This window comes from Anabrus simplex, chromosome 1, assembly GCF_040414725.1.
Source record: "Anabrus simplex isolate iqAnaSimp1 chromosome 1, ASM4041472v1, whole genome shotgun sequence".
Taxonomy (NCBI): domain Eukaryota; kingdom Metazoa; phylum Arthropoda; class Insecta; order Orthoptera; family Tettigoniidae; genus Anabrus; species Anabrus simplex.
Window position 1 is genome coordinate 1,442,514,164 of NC_090265.1, and position 20,867 is coordinate 1,442,535,030.

At 39.5% G+C, this 20,867-nt stretch overlaps 1 protein-coding gene across 1 annotated transcript in view; it reads left to right on the forward strand.

The window, feature by feature from the left end:
- orb (polyadenylation element binding protein orb) overlaps positions 1-20,867 on the forward strand; it is a 390,632-nt gene that overhangs the window by 91,749 nt on the left and 278,016 nt on the right. Inside the window, exon 2 of the mRNA XM_067153059.2 lies at positions 11,935-12,052. Coding sequence (XP_067009160.1) covers positions 11,935-12,052 — 118 coding nt within the window. The remainder of the gene's footprint in view (positions 1-11,934; positions 12,053-20,867) is intronic.

The window sequence follows — 20,867 nt, forward strand, 5'->3', positions numbered from 1 at the left end:
ATAGGCACAATAAAACATTCTTGCTTAAGAGCCTAAAACGGCTTTATATCTTAGAAGCCTGCGTTCCGTACACAAGAATGAAATAAGCAAATAGGCGTCATCTCATCCTTAATTATAAAATTAAAATACAATGTATTGATGTAGTGGTTTTTTTTTTAACGTAATTTATTCAGAGTATTAAGAGGACAAAATTTACTCTTGCAACTTTTCTGATGCTAATAATCTATGCGGAGAGGGGGTGGGTGGAAGGGGGGAGCATATCAAAATATTCTGGAAGTTATAGAAAGTTGGCTGGAAATCATACTCTTCGTCTTTATGACTTTGAGTTTGTTTAAATTTACTTTTAAGACACAAGTGGTGTATTTTTGTCACGCAAGTTATTCAGACTCTCAAGAGGACAACGTGATGTTACAATTTATCCTTTCCAGTTATTTTCCTTAATGGTGCGGACACTTCAACAAATTTAAGAACTCGACAGAAACATCCAAGCTATTTCACAGGTTTATTCTTTGTTAAATACTTTAGCATTACAAATTAATCATTCATTATCTTTATCCATATCGGCAATTACTTGCCTGACTATGAATTGAACGCTAGTTTCAAACTCAGATCACATAGGATACTTCAATGAAGCCTATTGGAACATCTGTTCTTAAATATTTAAACCGCAGATCTAAATATTCAACAGTATTTTCATAGAATGTTACAGCAGTTTCCTCTACACTTGGGTTTCTAAACAAGCCGTCGTCTTCCAGTGAAGTTAACACACTCACTAGGAATAAACCGATGTGATTTTGAGTGCTTCTCAGGCCACTGACTGCATCTATCAATTCAATTACTGATGTTCTGTCATATTCCACCTTAAGTACAACGTTATGAAATATAGAAGCTTGTGTCTAAATAAAATGTAGTCACAATTCAAAGCGGAGTTCTCTAAAAGCACTTTTTTTACTGAGAAAGTAGGATTTTTAGGCCAGGATATGCATCCAAGATTCTATTTGCTGCTGGAATGAGAGAACTGTTCTGCTGTACCCAGTGGTTTAGTTGGACCGGAACGGGCCGGAACGCCGTTCCGGAAAACATTTTCCCGCTTTAGAATGACGTAACATCTTTACATTCAGTAAGAAAATCTTATAATCCATACATAGTGTTGAAACGTCATGGGTGTACTCTAGCGGACTAATATTGAACCTTACAGTTTTATGTTCATAATTATCAGTGCTTCAAAGGTACTATACAAAAATAATTGGCCCTCCACTTCTATTTTGGATATCTGCTATGGTGATAAGAGTGTTGGCGAACTTTGTACTTTTTCCACATGTCAGACAAGAGGAAATACATTAATGCTTTTAGAAAGTATGTCGAGACCAAGGAAATTCCAGTAGAGCCGATGCCTTTAATCAAGAATGTACAGACTATTCCCACCTTTTCAGCAGAAGCTGAAAGAGCTTTCAGTACCATGAAGGAGATCCACACCGAAAAGAGAAATAGGCTGCTGGTTGCAAGATCAAGCTGACTTATTTTCATAAGCAGCGTTTGACCTTCTGTGCATATATTTAACCCACAACCATATGTCAAGTCATGGCTACGAAAGGGGAGACGTTCATCTGATAAAACGACTTGTCGGAAACATGAGGCCGCTGATTTTGACACCCAATACGAGTCCATCTGGAAATTGCTGAATTAATAAGGTGAGTTCCTGTAAATATTTTTTTCCAACTAAATCACTGGCTGTACCGTAGTTGTTCAACATCCAGAAATGCGCGTAATTTGTAGTTCTTCCTCCCTTTCTATGAGAGTACGCTTGCTGATACGAGTAAATCTTCACTGTCACAGTCTCCAAATTAGTGGGTATGCAATCACTGGCTGACAGTATTGCATTGTTAATAATTTGTGCACCACATCCTATGTCTAGCAGTTCTATCTGCTAAAAAAGTGTTCAATTTTCAGAATGTATTGTTTTGTCCTTTGAATACCTCCAAAATTGTCGTTTGTGTCGTAGCCACAAAAAACTTGCGATATCATTTTCAACCAGCACTTCACGTAAGTATTTAACCACAATGTGTGTTTCTCCTGGCTTCGATTGTAGAGTCGAGCTTTATTTTCATACCACTTTGATTGATAAAATCAACAAGAATGGGACATTTTGATTTTGAAATTTCTGTTTGCATGGAGAAGCAATCTGCCTCTTCTAATCGATGCTTTACTTCTTGCATAGAAAAAAAAAAAAAAAGAAAGGCGAACACTTTCGCAACCATGGGCTCATTTAGTAAGGGCGCATTAAAACACGCCTGAATTAATTTTAAGGAGCAGTTATTTCCACATAAACTTTGATTTTCTTTAATAGTATAATCCCAAACTCCTTCGTCTGCAGAGTTTTAAATATATCTGGTTGTTAGTGCAGTATTTTAAAAACTGGGTCATCGCCTTCGAAGGACTTGGACTTACTGCCGCAGATTTATGGCGTGACGATGCTATGTTTTGTTATGCTGCTAACACTACCATGCGTGACATTTCAAGTTCCTCTGTTTCACACGAGCAATGTTGCCAACATAGCAGATTTCCCGCTAAATCTGGCGGATTCTATATCCTTCTAGCGATGATAAAATAAATTTAGCGGCTAGCTGTATTTTTGGCGGAATTTTACTGCGTCAGAGGATCTAGTGGCTTTGCTAAATGTAAATGTCACATCTTTATGGCTTAAATATCACTGAATCAAATTAGTGGGAAAAATGAGAATGTATCCAGTCCCCGGTGGAAGTACCACTACCGGTACTGTTATTTCTCAACTGCGTTAGTCTGAGCCTGTAAATCCCCTTCATGTAATTGGGAAGTGTAGTATTTTTTACTGGACGTGATCCATTTTCCTTTGTAAGGGTGTACATTAAATATTTTAGTTCTTCCCTGGTGTCTGTGCAGGACTGAAGCATTCTGCTGCAGCCCCACAGGGTTCTTTTTCTAAATATTTAGTATATTTTAGTGACTTGCATAATTGTGATGCGCACGCATTGTTTTTTATGATTAAACTATTTACGGTATTTATTTAATATTAAATGAAAATAAATGTGAAGAATTTAGCGGATTTCTAGCGTAATTGACAGTGGATTCACTCTTACAGTGTTGGCAATACTGCACACGAGACATAGCTATCCGAATTATCTTTTCGATAAAAGGATATTTTTCATGGAACTCCCCATCATCTGGGTATACTTAACAGTTCTTTCTTGTTCGGCATTAAAATCGCATAGAATACTGCTAGTTACAGATTAAATGTAATGAGTCATTGTCTACGTTATACAAAAGGTCGTGAAAGAGCTTTTGAGAAGCGGCTCGGCGTTGTTTGAGAATGCTCCGCTCGATAGCATTGTTAAAACCGTATATACTGTTAGGCAGGAATATATTAATCACATTTGAATTAAGATACAACACACTTAAGGGAACAACTTACATTCCACATTTTAATATATAACTGTTCTGATAAACGTTAAATACCTTTAAATACTCTGCTGCAAGCCAGTCCCTGCTATGAATGGTGTGAAATTTTTTTTCATGGTGTATGCATTTCAGTGGGCTTGGCAGACTGATATGTAATAGCAACTCTGGCTCGGTGAGGAAAGCAACGGGAAACTACCTCACTCATTTCCCTAGTACGCCTCTTCAGTGATGCCTAGGCCATCTGACACCTGATGGCAGAGCTGTTGAGGATCCCACCAGCGGAATCGCTGACGGATTGAAAATACATACATACAATCTGCGAATCATAATTTTAGCATTTTCCGATTTGGAGGCTTTATGAAATTCTTTACGAAGTCAGTGGCATTTGTAAATATTTTTAGCATGATTGTAAAGTATTGGTTTGGGAAACTTTCTTACAATATCAGGGAGTGGCTCCTGATACAAGAGCCTAGCCCTTGAGGGAGCAATAGTTTTGTGTTTCGCTGCAGAGCGCTGTAAGAAAATCGGAGCACTTCTGAAAACTTCGGTGAGTTTGTCGCCGCGCAGCGCAGTAGGGGAAATGAAAATCCACAGCCCGTTTCTTGTCATTTGACCGGGTCCGTAAATGTAATTCTTCGAACGCAAGACTTCACATAACCATGATAATAAGATTAAAACTCAATCATGCCTGTACTCCTGAACATTTATTTAGAATAAAGTTGATAGGATAGAATATCTGTGTATGTGGTAAACTAGTCGGTACCGCTACATATCTTTTTTTTTCAATGTGCGAAATTGTCATCAACGGAACAAATGTATTCAGGAATTAATGAAACTGGGTTTCCTACTGCCCTTGAATTCTCTTGCCTTGTTATATAATCATGCAGTTCTACTGGCAGTCAGTGGTTCATTTCCTTCAGCAAAGCATACTAACAGTAGGCCTATAACTCCACTAATATAGCTAACAACCTTCTTTATACGAGATTCGGTCTTATATGTTTTGTAGTTAAATGCCGTGATGAATCACGCTGACGAGAAATGGCACCCTGTATCTATTTTTATTCCACTGGTTTACTATAGGCCTACATCCCGTCAACAAGAATCAACGTTCATAGATATGTACTTTAAATAGCGTAACAAGATATTCAGTACGGCCATATATTACGGCCTGAGTGCTGGAGTCGGTCTTGTCTTTTGACTACATGCTTTAGTTCATAGTTTGCTTCAGTCAATTTCCGCTCTGTCATAGCATCTGTGGCGTAGAATTAGAGCCATATATGGCCCCTTTTTATCCCCCACTTTTTTTTTTTCAAATAGTTGAGCAGTCTGTCTAGTGAATGGTAGCGGTAAAAAGATTAACTAAAGAATGGTTCTTTGCAGAGCTCATACTGTAATCTCAATCACGTGTTCAAAGATTCGCGTTATATTGAAGTTCTTAGATCGGTTAAACATGCATTTTCCCAAATCATTTCGATACCATAGGTAGCAGTAGGATTAGTCTTTAGTGCTGCTATTAGAGTTTAGAGGTCTTTATTTCTATATATCGCTCTTATAGATGCTGCTGTTCTTATACTGTGTTTTCTGAGGCAGTTTGTCCTTTGCATAGTAATCCCAAAGTAATTGAAGGAATGAGCTGGTACGGGCTAACACGAAAATATCACGTACCTATATATTATACAGCCGGCGGTAATTTAACGTAATAAACGTATCATAAGGAAAATCACTGGTGCACGTATGAAAACACTTCGAACAACTACCCATCATATATAGTCAACTATAAACTCCTACATTCTAATACAATAGATTGAAAGCCCCAACACCACCACAGCAAAAGAGAACAAGATTATTACAGTAGAACCCCGCTTAACCGAACTTCCGTTATCAGTCTGTGGTCTGGTCAGTTTGTTGTGAAGAGTTGTGACAGACAAGTTCCGGTGCTATCATGGGGCGTCAGAGGACAGTCTTCGAAAGAAGAAAGAGAACTGATGATTTTTCACCATAAGGGAGGAAAATCACTCCGACAAATTGGTAAACTTGTAAACATGAGTCGTGCAGCTGTACAGTGTTATATCTATAAAAGTGCACGCAGCAGTGAAAATAGACAATGGGAGAAAATTTTTTCAACCTCAGGGAGGAATGTTTGACAGAAAGGCAAGTGAAGAAAAATCCAGCGATTAGTGCTCTAAAACTGGCTGTGATGGCGGAGGAACATACAAGAGAGCACATCAGAAACTATTCGACTTATCTTAAGGAAAAGTAAGACATGGACGAATAGCTAGGAAAAAAATGATCAAGATTAATAGGAAGAAAAGGTTGAGCTTCGTTAAGGAGTATATATAGAAAAAGATTTTGAATTCTGGAAGACAGTTATTTTTTCAGATGAAAGCAAATACAATCTCTTCGTATCAGATGGAAAGGTTAGTATCTGCAGGAAACAAAATGAGTTGAAACCAAGCAATGTACGTCCAAGTGTCAAGCATAGTGGAGATAGTAACTGTCTGGGGGTGCATATCAGCTAGTAGACCAGGAGAGTTTACTTTTATTGATGGGACCATGGATCAACAAGTGTATCTAAACATACTGAAAGAACATTTACGACCTAGTGCTCAAAAGCTTAGAATACTTCATCGATTTAAGTATGATCAAGGTAACGACCCGAAGCACAAAGCTCATAAAGTAAGAATGTGGCTGCTGTATAATTGTCCAACAGGGCTCGAGACACCTCCACAGTGATCAGACTTAAATGTGATAAAAAAATCTATGGCATGGATTGGAAGTGTTTCTGTTAGGTCATCAGCCCAGAGGCTGGTTGGATCCTCAAATAGCACCACCAAAGGCTATGCAGTTATAGGGAAACTGCAAAAAACCTATGGCAGACCCCAAATGAGGCATACTAGGCAAGATGAGGAGTGAGGTAGTTTGCCATTGCTTTCCTCACTGGACCAGAAGGTGCCACTGAAGCACGACTGATCCTATGAGCAACACCTTTCATAACACTGACACTAGTTGTGCTCCAAATGTCATTACTCAGCACCACCCATACCCCAGCAGCTTCCATATTGTCGCAGCCATGAATGAGACTGGGACTTCGGTGGAAGCTACACTTTGCTCTGGCCTGTGCCAAGAGGATACAAAAATACTGCATCCATCAAGAAATGGCAAGAGGCGGGGATTGGAAGTAGCGATAAGAAGACACCAGATTTCGAACGAAGGTGATATGAAAATGGATTTATGTGAAGAATGGAAGAAAATAGATCCATGTTATTACGAAAAGTTGGTACACTATGCCTAAGAGTCGTGAAAAGTGCTAAAGAATATTCTACAAAGAATTGACTGTTAAAAACATTGTTATTGGAAATCGCTCAGGAACTACTGGAAGGTGTAGGAGTTTTACTTTGACCTGTTTCATGCATGTTTGTGTTTTCTTTACAAGTATAAGAAATGAGTTGATTTACTTTGTACCTTAGTAGAGAAATAACCAGAACAAAGACTAAAATAAAGTAATTGTTAAATTTTTTGTTGAATCAAAATAAACACTTCTCTAGTACACGAGTTTCATTTTGACTCTATATATAACATGATTCATTGGCAGCGTTTTGGCGGACCCCGCACCTTGACTGGAAAACTGCAAGGAAGGAGAAGAAAGTTAATTGGCAGCATTTTTGTACAGACGAGCGGCGAACGTACGAATGTACAAACGCAAGTAAAAGCTTTTATCCTGATTTAAAGCTAAGAAAACAAATGTTACATTTGTATTCATCAACAACATTATCTCTAACGTTTATTATCCCTGTTTAAAATTTAACCGGAGAAAGGTGGTCGGTAAAACGGGAAATCTGAAGATATTAGCCTTTCAAGATGGCAGCCCATAGACTGCTAGAATATTTAACTGAAAGAGAAAATCAGACGACGAGGAATATAACCATGATTATGCAATAAAACGTCCTAGGTGGATAAAAAGAACACGCTATGTACTATGAAGACTACAATGGCACTAATTCTGAAACAAATTTAAGGTTGTCTAAAGCTTCGACAATGTCAGTATTGTCTATGATCGAACATAACCTGGAATTCCGTACACATAGGTAAGCCTAATATTAATACTTGATTATAGCTTATATCTTGTACGATACGCGACTGAATGACTTTATAATGAAAAATTGAGGAATACTGCCATAGTTTTTTTAGTATGTATACAATGTGTAGGCTATAATTTGTTTTCTAATTCTTGATCATGCTTTCTGCCACGAAGTTCAATAACAGTTCATTCTCTTGGAGAGTCATATTAGGCTTCCTTCTTTGTTTCTAGTCAATAGCGAGCATAATTTATGATAAATTATTTGCAAACCCCGAATTAAATCAAAACTTATTTGCATGTCGATACTGGCGACGGCACGTTGTCATTTGTTTTCAGTGTTAGTATGAACATTTTAGGTTGAAATTCACACTGAAACGAAAACTTAGTTTTGGTAAACCGAGACAATAAATTGTGGGGAATACAGAAGTGAGAGTTATCCGAGATAATGGTATTATCTGAATTTTGGAAATCTAAAATAACAGCAAAAGTAACTGACGTTCGTGAATATGGGTTGTAATCTTTGGCCGCTTTATGAAAAAGCAGGATGATTGCAGTTTTCTTTACTTTCTTTTTTTTTCTTCTTTTTTTTTTAAGCCTCCTGCCTTACTGAAATTTCGGGAGGACAGATATCCCGAAATGATGAAGTCTGGTAAATCGAACTTCATTGGAATTAGGTACTCTTTAAAAGTAATAGACCCTCTATTTCGCTTAAGATTTAATTGTATCATGTTTCATAACGTTTTACTGAATATTAAGAAACTAATTGTAGAGTTCCATTCGAAGCCGAATACGCAGCACCTCTCTCTCCCCTTGTTTGGTTAAAGGCAGGTGTTCAAAGGTTCGAGTTATATTCCCAATTGCAGCCAGTTCAACAATGTCATATTCCATCCAGCTCACTAGGCCAGGGGATATCCTAGGATCAAGAATTGACTACCTGCCTTTAACGAAACTAGGGGAGATAGATTCTTAACTCCTCAGCAAGGAATGGCTTTTTACAGATAAAAGCAACTGTACCTTCTACTATTCGTACTGGCACACGAGAAAAACCTGCGAGATATAAGCGGAAGTTATTTTTCTCCAGTTCCATATAAAAAAATTAAGGTGCGTGATATGCGCGATGGCGAAATCGTCTCAAGTAAATAAGATAGAAGCGTAGTTAAACGGGTAAATGGCCATGCACGATACAAACAATTGATTTTCCACAATAATCGTAAAGGCTACAATCCAAATATGGCACATAAAGAATAAACAATGTCACTGAAGAACGAAATATCTATAGTTTTATATGTAGGCTACAATGCTCAGAATTTAAAATACCAATATTTCTATATCGGTCGTGTCTACATGAACAAGGAAATGCCCTTAATTTTCCGTCGTCTGACTCTGTCCATATGTTATTGGTACTATCGATAAATACTACATAACTAAAGCTATATGGTATTAAATCTCCGATCATTTGTCTTATCGTAGCAGGTACGGTAAAAACGTATAAGAGATATTCATGAATTTGGATTTTTGTTGTTAAATTCATACCAACGCCCAGCTACGGGAAAATGGGTTAACAGAATTTAATGAAAATCGGTGTTTAAAGTCGGGGAATAAGGAACGACAGTATATGCTATAAAGAATTGTATTCACCCTCGATGAAATGGTAGTTTAGGGGAAGGGGCCTAAAATTTACTTTAATACCTATGTTACTGGTCCTATCGAGAAGTAAAACAAGTTATTGAAAATAAAATTTCTCACCATTTATGTCTATCCAGTTTTATCCTACCGACTATAAGGGGGCAGTGGTGATGGTTGTACAATAACACACGGTATCCTCTGCCTGTTGTAAAAGGCGTTTAAAGGGGCCCGATGGGCTCTCAACTTGAGCGTAGTTTGGCGACCACGGGGCCCTTAGCAGAGTCCTGGCATTGATGTGCTTCCTCTTCTGCTGCCACTCGTCTCCGATAGATGGGATTACTGCTGCGTACAGAGTATGTCTGTTTGAATATTGGCGGGAAGTAGCTGGGGAGTTAGTTAACTTTGTTTAGTATGCCATTCCTCCGGTTCATAAATTTTTATACTACTGGTACGTAACACATTAGTTTATCATAGTATTCCAGCAGTTCCATCCCTACTCTGAGGCGGCGATTGGAATAAGCGGTGTGCCCACTTCACGGAATAATGGCAGAGGAGTGTTCACGGCTGTCTGCGGCCTGGTCATTCCAGGTCTGGAACCTAGGACTGTTACATCGGCAGCGTAGTACTATTCGTTAAGTGAGAAAATGCGGTTTCTCATTTGATAGAGTATTTCATGCGACAGCATTGCTTTTAATCGGAGACATTCCTACTAACGTTGTTGTAATGACCTATGATTTCAGTTGCGAAAACCACTAAGACAGTCTTTCTGTAAAAAGGCAGGTGGAGAGTAAATGTCTGCCATTATAATGAAAACTGCCAAACTCGATTATGGCTACAGCTGGGACAGATACAACGCAGCCGTTTTCGGAACACAAATCGTTGTCGAATGAGACCTTAGTAGAAAATAACGGTTGCAGTAGCGCTCTGCTGTTGCGTTCTTCGCCAGCACCGATCAAGTGGCGTTTCACAACCGGTACGTATGTAAAACTGCCGTCCGCAATCGTTTCATTTTTTGTCACTAGGGATTTACAGTGTAATTCACAGGTCAGGTAGGCCATTCCGGAGAACTGCCCTAATAATTGCTGAAACGCCTGACGCCACCGAGAGGGAGAATAGACGGTGTTATCCCAGATTCAGTGGCTTGAGTATTCAAGGTATGAAGTACTATTTGAGTTGATCTTCTTATTTGTTCTAATTACCCTCCACTCGGTCATGAAATACAGAACTAACGGATCTTCAGATGTCGTAACACATATCATTTAAAACTAATACGAAAACATAGACTTCAAATCAGACTCTCCACCGAGCTCGATAGCTGCAGTCGCTTAAGTGCGGCCAGTGTCCAGTATTCGGGAGATAGTAGGTTCGAACCCCACTGTCGGCAGCCCTGAAGATGGTTTTCCGTGGTTTCCCATTTTTACACCTGGCAAATGCTGTGGCTGTACCTTAAGGCCACGGCCGCTTCCTTCCTACTCCTAGCCCTTTCCTGTCCCATCGTCGTCATAGGACCTATCTGTGTCGGTGTGACGTAAAGAAACTAGCAAAAAAATCACTCTCCCACTTGGCGCGTCCCAGGTGGCGGATAGGGGGGTCCTAACAGACTTGCCGGCGGACTTGAGGGACCACACACACAACCCCCTGTGGGTGGGGGACGCAGATAAAGAATACACACACGGTATCCGCTGCCTGTAGTAAGAAGCGACTAAACGGGACGACCAAGGGATGATCAAATTAGAACCATGATACTACTTGTAATTAGTACCACCACGCAGGGAACACAATGGGTCGCTTTTACTTGCGCGTAGTACCACTATGTTACGTACACAATGGGTTTGTGATTAGTAGCGACAGTGTGTGCTCAGGATGCATTTTACAGTACCTGTGATTCGTACCACTATATGAGCGACACCATGGTTCTGCCTTGCCTATGATTAGTACCCACTATGTGAGGAACACCGCGGGATAGTGAGAGTCCCTGTGTTTAGTCCACTCATGTGAAGAACACCATAGGTTTGCGTTGCTCGTAAATAGCGACACAATGTGCGAAACACCATACGTCTGTGCTACATGTGCGCATTACATTACCTGTGAGTAGTACCATATTGTGTGGAATACCGCGAGTCTACGCTACTTATGATTATTACCGCAACATGACAAATACCATGGTTCTACTTTCCTAGCGATAAGTACCATTGAGGGGCCGATGACCTGGATTTTGGACCCATTTAGACTACAATCATGGATTCACTATTGTGCTTTAGAAGCAGTCCCTTGGTCAGTAATACTAGTGTTCAACACTAGTTTCTGGGAATGTGGGGGTATTGCGGGTCGGATCCAGTGATTGTTTTAACTTCATATCCATCCATTTCGTGCCATTAGGCGCCGATGACCTAGATGTTAAGCCCCTTATACAAACATAATCACGAGTCACAAGAAAATGTGCAGGTGTTAAGACGTCGGAATCATTTGGATCATTTGGCATGGGAGTAAGGGGGCGTGAATTTAATACAGTCACAGTTTCGCAAAGAATAATGTAGGTTTCTTCGAAGGTTAGCACGCGTCCCTGTGTTTCAGGTAACAAATGTCGAAGTGGGGTGACCGGGGAGGAATGAAACTAGGGCAAGAGTACACGAACTTTTGCTACGAATACTTGATCTCGTGAAATAGTTAAATCTTCGCAGAAAACATGTTTTACATTACGTATCTATTGTAGAATGTCAAGCAATACTGCCATTAACAATATCCCTTATTAGTCGTGTTCATTTCTTAACGCCTGCAATATTTCTCTTGTGCAGGTTGGAGAACCCTGCACGGGACCCGACACGGACCCCAGCGCAAAGATGCTGCAGCGGATCAACGCTATGCTGGACAATGGTGGCGGTGGTGCCGATGTCCTACGAGCCAACTCGGAAGGTCAGTATATAAAACTAAGGAAATAATATTCTGAAACATCGGTGCTTCTGTTCCCAGAGTCGGTGTGACAATTGGATTTGTACTAGCACTTTCTAGAAATGCACTTGAATTCCACTGTTGACGCTGTGCGGTTAATATATAATCCCAGCAGCGCTTGAATACCAAAATTGATTGATCGAGAAGCCTAAATTTATCCTGTCAATTTTCCTCGTATCAAACTTACAGCCTTCGCCTTCATACAGGAAGAAATGGATGGACTCGCTACCCAAGGCTCCTTTCACGCTAATACACGATTTCCGCCGTACGGCCGCATTCTTTTAGTGGCCTGAAGAAGAACATTACACCTTTCACATTAACGGTCACGGTGCCGTTGCCGTGCCGTGTAACAGCCATGCATTGCCACTGGAATGTAATTCAATGCATTGCTTTCACACTGCAAGTTTTTCAATCGTATGCCGGCTATAGAGGAGGTCGTACGCGAGAGATAACTTTCGTTTAGTTCGTAAGGGGGTGTGTGTGTATATATATATATATATATATATATATATATATATATATATATAGTATTGTAGCCTTTAGTTTTGTAGGTAAAATGTTAATTGCTTTGTTGAATTTAGGCCTGTTAACGTTAACATACGTTAAACTGCGTATTAAAGTTAACATCAGCCATTTCCCATGTTAAATGGCTAACATTAGCATTTCACAACCTGTTCCAAAATGGTTGCTGTGAATCTCCCTTTAGATGCGAAGTTGCTCTATGTAGAATTTAGATCTTTCACACAATCCTGATCGAAGAAGAGTTCAGTGACGTAATGACTTCGAAAATTTGATGGATGCAGAATTTCTTCATAGATACAGGTTATGGGAAATAGTCGTTGCTAAGGTTGTTGACGAAATTCGAGTGAGGTTGGAATATCCTACGAAGAGAAACTTACCTCTTTCTCCAATGTTGCAGGTACTGATAATATTACAATTTTTTGCTACTGGTTGTTTTCACATAATGGTCGGAGACAATGCTGGAATTTCTAAAGCCACTGTTAGTAAGAGTTGTTTGTCGAGTGTCTGCAACAATAGCATCCATGAGGAGGAGGTACCGTATATAACATTCCCTTCAGTAGAAGAGCGTCAGCAAATTATCCGCGACTTGTATGAAACAAGCCGTATTCTTTGTGTTTGTTCTAGGTGCAATATATTGCACACATGTAAGAATCCAATCACCTGGAGGCAATCGGGTCGAAATATATAGTAATCGGAAGGGATATTTCTCTGCTAATGTTCAGGTGATTAGTGAGCCTAACCTCCAAATCAGGGATATACTTGCTAGGTGGTCTGGTTCTGCACACAATACAATATTTAACTCCCATATCGGAGCATTGTTTGAAGGGGGGACAATTAACGAAGTGATTTTGTTAGGTGACAGTGGATACCCGCTAAGAAAGTATCTGTTAATCCCATTGAAACCCTCGCGGACTTTCTCCCACGCCTCGTCCTTTTCTTTTATCGTCAAGCCCTCTGTGCGCTTCCACTCAATAACTTACATATATTTACTAATTCAATTAACAACTCTTTTTCGAAGGAGGAAAAATTAGAACTGCGATTCCGTTTCACTTCACGCGCCATATTTTGCAGCTGTACTCAAGAGCTGTACTCTAACAAAAGCGCATCGGAGCGCGCTGTAAAACAGCATGTTCATACCACTGCCTCTTTGATTCGCATCAGTTCGCAATATTGGGAGAGTTAACAGTCGATTAGTTAACATTTCACAAGAAAAGTTTGATGAAACGCAAGAAACCTAACAAGATGTTAAATTTTTAACTCCGTATTAACTAACTACTTGTTAGTATATATTTAACACGTGTTGATGAAACCGGGCCTTATTGTTGGATTTTGTGAAATGGCTGATGTTGATTCTCAAGTTTTTATTGCTCTAGTTCAAGCCAGGCCTGTGCTGTGGCAATTGGCATACGGAAGTGCCGGTAGTTAAAAATGTATGTTCATCGTTCTTGAGATGATCTTCAACCATTGTATAAAATAATCCCGCTTGCTATCTCCTCTGATAGGATGCACCCAAAGACTTTCTCTCTCTGCGGCGATGAAATAACTATAATGCAATAATTTGTTCAGGATTCATTGCAGGGCTCTCTTGTACGACTAGCACCAAGATACACAGTTCATTTTTTCGCAAGTTAATCAGTGGCTAGTTGTACAGTTCTATTCTGTATTGAACATGTACATATGTTGGGGTTATTGTCAGAAACTCCTGATTTTGTTGATTAAGAACTCGCATATTTATCGGCAATGACATGTTCTGTCTTAACTGCTGGAATTATTGGCACGAGCTTAGGAACGGGTCAAAGTTTATTCAGTTGCATTAGACCTACATGTTTTTTTAAACACTCAGCCGATATGAAAGAGTGATATGCTGCAGATGAAGGTAAGTATGTCAACGCAGCGTACTTCATAGTTAGTGCTTTCGCCGCTCAAATGTCAGACTCACACTCTCGTGGCCCAACTAATGAAGTTCGGTCGAACTATCCAGCCGCTTCACCGTGATAGTGGAATAGACGGACAGACCGACACGAAAGCTAAAAACCACTGATGCGGCCGTGAGTTGTCTTAAAACGGATACATACGTGAAAACGGATACATACGTGAAGAATTGGCAATATAAACGAAATTACACAAAGCGGATCGCCTCCAGTTCTATATAGATTGATAGGAAAGTGCTTTCACTATCACAATACAAGCAGGTAGACAAAAAATGACCCTTTTCGCAACAGCTATTTCCTTTTGACATTACTTTCTCCTTACAGTACCCTCCCAACATTTATTAAACAAGTGCGTTTATCTGTTAATTTGCTGTTCGTCTATTACAATGTTTTATCAGATTGAACTGTAAAAATGCCTAAAGATAAGAGCTCTAGTTACTTTTTTAAACAGTGGATATCAGGCAGTAGTGACTATACAAGTGACGGCGATGTAGTGTACTGTCAAGTGTGTGACAAGAGTATAAAATGCGATAAAAATCAAATTGAAAAATATTCTAAAACTACTTCACATCACAGATCAAAAGAACAAAGTAAGAACAGCTACTTTTAACCGACGTGTAAACACGGTGTGAAGTTAGCACATTGTCCGTTGATATTTGTAAAGCTTTTGTATGCAACAACATTCCGCTGCATAAATATAATAATTCACATCTACGCTCGTTTCTTGAAAAGTAGTGTGCTAATCAAACGATATCATCTGAATCTACCCTTAGGAAGAACTATGGCCTTTCACTGCACGCTTCTGTCGTGGATACGATACAGTCTGACATAGGAGGGAACTGTCAGGATATCGGTAGATGGAACAACAGATTCGTGCGGTCGATACATTGGGAACTTCATAGTGGGTAAATTATGTCTAGAACAACCCGGCAAACCTACCTTACTTTCGTGTAAAGTGCTAGAAAAAAAAAAATTATCCACTCTGCAAGATTTGTTAAAGATTCCTTGCGACTTATGTGGCCTAGTGAATCTGAGAGTGATCGTTATCAAGTGCGCCTTTTAGTAATAGATGCAGCTTCGTATATGTTGAAAGCTGGTCAGTGTGTTAGAGTACTTTTTCCAAATCTCATCCATGTCGCATGGATTGCAATGTATTGCGGAAGAGATAAGTACCCTTTTTCAATATGTCAACAAAGTAATTTCAAGCGGGGGGACTGTTCCTAAAAGCACCGGCTCTTGTACAGTTGTACAAAACTAATCTGAATCATGTTTCTTTTCCACCGGAACCTATTCTCACAAGATGGGGAACTTTGTTATCCGCAGTATCGTTCTACCAGGAGAAATTTAAGAAAGTGAAAGATGTAGTTAAAAGTTTGTGAAGCAAAGTGCACCTTAGAATATGAAACTTTTAAAGATATGTTTCATCCATGTGCATTATTAGTCACTTTCGAAGGCGATTAAAGGCGTAGAAACTGGTGGGGCACCCCTACACGAATTCCTTCAGTTAATTCAAAACATCATTAGTTCTTTAAATGGTGTCCCTGGTGAAACTGGAGAAAGAGTTAAAACGAAACTCAGTGCGGTGTTGGACTCAAACCCAGGACTGAAGAGGATTCAATTCATAAGCAACTACGCAAGGCTTTGCCAGAATAATGTTCCGAGCAGTCCTTGCTGGTGTAAAAGTATTGTCCAGTTACGTCCGTCGACGCAGAACTATCATTTTCAGCGTAGAAATTAATTCTGTCCGATAAGACATTGACCGCTGAAAACATTTTTAAAAACCTGTCCATAACCTACTGCCGTGCATCATTTTGCAAGGAATGAAACATGTCAATTTAACACAGTTAAAATTAAAAAATGTGTTTGGTATGTGTATTGTTTTATTTTTAGTTTCGATTTTTGTGCATACTTTTAACATTTTTAGTGCATATGAATTCGGGCCCTACTTAAAAGTAAATTGTATTTAATGAAATAATGTTCTCATTTTACGAGGAAACTTCTCATCATTTCGCCGCCGATCGCCTTCCCGCAGCGTGGAAAGCCAGGTGTACAGTACAAAAACTAGATTACAACGTAACCCTGGCTCACACTTTACCAGATGTCGTACAGGCGGGAAGCGTGTTCCTTGATTAAGGGCAAATCCAGCAAGCAGAGAAAAAATAATTCCTCAAATTTAAATATTAAAAACACAGAACCTTTGTAAGCCATTTTTTCATATAACTTCGAAACGCAAGATTTTGTAGGAATGCTAGTCAGGATATTTACGAGCGAATCTCGGAACACTTCCTCTGTAGTTTTCCAAGTAACATACTATACTGAGTCAACTCAAGACCTTAGCGGTCCCTTCGATGTTAGTCCGACTTCTGGTCGGTGAAAAGGCTTCCGCAGCGCCAAATAGTTCCCTAGATTTGTTACTTGTTCCTGAAGTCAGGAGCTTTCTTCAGTTTGGTTAGATTCGATGGTTTTCCGTGGTTTTCCATTTTCACATCAGGCAAATGCTGGGACTGTACCTTAAGGCCACGGCCGCTTCATTCCAACTCCTAGGCCTTTCCTATGCCATCGTCGCCATAAGACCTATCTGTGTCGGTGTGACGTAAAGCCCCTAGCAGTTTGGTTAGATATTCTGGTGAACTGACTTGAATTACAAATTTTTGTCCTGTATAAATATGAAAAATATATCGCAGGTTGTATGTTATTAGAGTTCGTTACCAACTCTAAAATTTCATACGTAGGTGGCGGAGATGGTGAACGGAGACGGGAAGGGGGAACAGGGAACGTGCTCACATGCGGAAGGATACTTTTCCTAAGCTCTTGAGTTGAATTTCAGTATACCAGTTAAATTCGCTGTCCAACAGTTTACTTAATTTTCCAATTAGTTGCTTGAGACACAAGGGAGCCACACATGTTCCGGTGCAATTCTCAGAAGCAACTTATTTAGGGCCGGGAGTATCCGAGGAAATGTTCTGCTCGCTTCGTGCAGGTCTTCCTATTTGACGTCTATGGGCGACGTGTGTCTGGATGACAGATGATAATGGAACTCTCGTCGTCACTTAGCCTTCTCCTGTCGAAGAACACCAAGGGGTCTGCTCAATGTTCAATTAATGTCCTCATCCGACGGACGAATGACAGTCAACAGTGTCATACACCCTCTCTCCATATGGACACTGCGGAGAGATTGAGAATCAATCCAGGCTTCTTGGCACGCAATCTAGTGACTACAAATTGTGTACCATTATGGCGGCCAATATTCTGATGGTGAATTTTTTTTCCGCCAACGGGATTCGAAGCGGCTAACCACGGTGTCAGATCTAATGGCCACCAGGTGGGCTAGGAGCAAGCTGCGGTTGAGTGACTGGGAAGCCTGCCGGGGGCAGAATTTTGCAAAGTTACGTCGCAAAATGTTGGTAGGACCCCAAATACATTACACGGCTGCTTGGGCAAACTTGGGATATTTGAGCTTAAGTCAGTAGAATTTTCAGCTAGTCCAAAAGTACACAAACTCCAGAAGAAAGTAAAAAAAAAAAAAAAAGGTAGTCGTAGATTTGGCATTTATATAGCATTTTATCTTCATTTTAAAAGTAATTAAAAAGTGGCCTACAGTTCGTGAGAAATGAAAAAGCAAAAGTGTAAGCCTTTTATATAACCATTTCCCGTAAATCGCTATTGCGCAATATAACCATCCCTATCTCATACTAAAATGTTCATTAAAAAATACAAGGAATGCATTTAAATCCGTAAGAACACAATTTATTCAACTACACTAATCTAGAGAAGTTCCAAAATATTAAGCCAAAAATTGGAGCATTTTGAAAATGAACTATTTTAAAAGCATACATTTCCGTAATATTCCCTCCATTCAGAAATCATTTTTTTTTGTTAGCTATATTAATCATCTCTGGCTATTTCTTGTAAATAGGGCTAAAATTTACGGACTGCAAATTTCAGTAACGTCTCGCCTTAATTCCACAATCTACAAAGAAATGTGTCTCCGGTGTCCGGACATTTGCGGTCACTGATGTAAACTTGTTCCCACAAATTCCCCAGTTGTCACAGGACATTTGCGGTCACTGCAGCACGGGGTTATCGAAACTTCCTGGTGTAAATATTTACTGTTGTGTGCTGTAATGAATTTGACAGGTACTAATAAGGAAAATTATTATATTTACAGAAAGTATATGGAAAGTCGATATGAAATGGTCACCTGGATGTCTGAAGAAGTCATGCCATGTTTTTATTAACACACAGTTTTGTAGATGATAAATATGTTCTATTCTATTTCCTATCCGACCCCACCCCCCACGGTACGATGTTTGCCAAGCCCGGGCAGTCTTGCATTTTCACGTCCTTCGTGGCCTTTCCCTTTCTCCCAAAGAGAAATTCGGACCTATTAGACTTTTTTTCTGGTTAGTTTTAAGGGAGGATGGTGGTGGCATTCTACTTTCTCACAAAAACAGTAATCACCACCATTACGGAAAGGTCCCGTGGCTACCACGATATGAAGTCACGCAGATATACAAGCTCGTATATTTGATATTTAAACTCTAATACACCACCGAGTGAATTTTATATAAAAAAAATTATAAACAAACTTCAGAGGCTAATTAAGTTTCCTATTTTTCATCGTAGAATAATGAAAGGTAGGCAAAGGTAAACGTTTTATTCCGCACCACTCGTTCATTTTTAGAAAAACAGAAGTTAATCCATCGTTAATGCAATTAATTTATTTCTGGTAATCTAACGTCACGCTAACATATTTTGGGAGAAAATGGTGTAACGTTCCAGACGTCACAGTGTAATTATGTTAATTTTATTATATGTAATTAATTCAGGAATTTAACGTCATGATATTTATCTTGGTATGTAATTGTATTATAATTCATGGTTGATCATTTGCTCACTATCATTTCATTACTTTGTAACTACGACTTGTAAACGAGGGCTGAATATCCTAATGTTCACTTAGATTCTTGCGACATTCGTTTAAATTTAACTTGCAGTAGATTTCCTCTATCTTGCCACATCACCGAGGAAGAAGGAAGGACAAATTTAGACATGAAATTCTGGGAAAAGCGAGCACGTGTTCAAGCGTTATAACGACAGCTACCGTATTTCGACCAGAATAATTCAAACTGATCACCGCCTATATTTTCAAAGGAGCGTCATGTTGCCATGGATACTGAGTGAAAGGGCTAATAGAAGAACAGTTGATATCATGGTTAAGACCCATCAACTCTAATATCTGGAGTGGGGAGAGACGTGTCAACTGATTGGACCACGTGTAGCGACCTGTAATTAGAGCCAGAGAAGGTTATAAAAGGGCGTGTTGGAGCTCTTGGATTCATTCTTCTTGATTCTGCATTCATTATTATTATTCTTCTGGATTCTTGATTCTGCGATCTTGTATATCGCTGTAGGTCTGTGAACTTGTCCTATGGTTGTTGTACCATAGTGGACTAGTGTGATAGTTTATCACTTCTACATTAATTACTTCGTTACCACGACGTGGTACTCAGGAATTTCTGAATGAGGGGTGTATAGCCACTCTCATCAGGAAGTACGTACAGCTCGGCTACTAGACCGGTTTGTACCAGTCTAAGACAATAGCTAGTATTAAACTAGATAGAAATGAAACTTCAGGGCACATTTTCAGTTAAGTTGGAAGGATTATTAATTGTGTATCCTCTCCACATAACCCAAGGAGGTTTTTCTAACTATGACTTAGGGCTCGTCTCCAATATATGGGATAGAGCATAATAGGGAGTGTTAGTGTCGAAGCTATCTTCCAATTAGTGGTCGGTGCACTTAGCAAGGCAGGAATGGTACTTAGCTGTAGATGAAGAAATCTCAAAGACGACCGGTGATGTTCCAGCTACAAGGATGGAAGCTTTCCAAGGACCAGCAGAACAAGACTACATGGTGAGCAAGCGAGTTAAAAATATTGCAAGTTTTCGCGAAGTAGAGTCATTCAACTTTTTGTTAAATTCATTTCCTATTTTAAATTCAGTTCTCGTTAAACCGTCGTCATTTATATTCAATATAATAAATAGTATTTTTCTAGTTCACTTTAATCAATCTGCCTTAATTAGCCTTTTGATTTCTAATTCTCCGGCTTAATGATTAGTGCACTATCACCCCACCCTTGTGATAAGAGTCCGTCCAAGCTTGATTATAAATTTTTATCTTTAAGTCATCAACTTAAAGATTGGCGCCCTTAGCTTGCATGGTTGCATTTCTCGTTCAATGATTGTTCTCCGAAAGGGGAAGTCACAATGGGATGGGAAAGAATTTGAAATGCCGGACTCAGTGGCTCACACAATTGAGGCGCT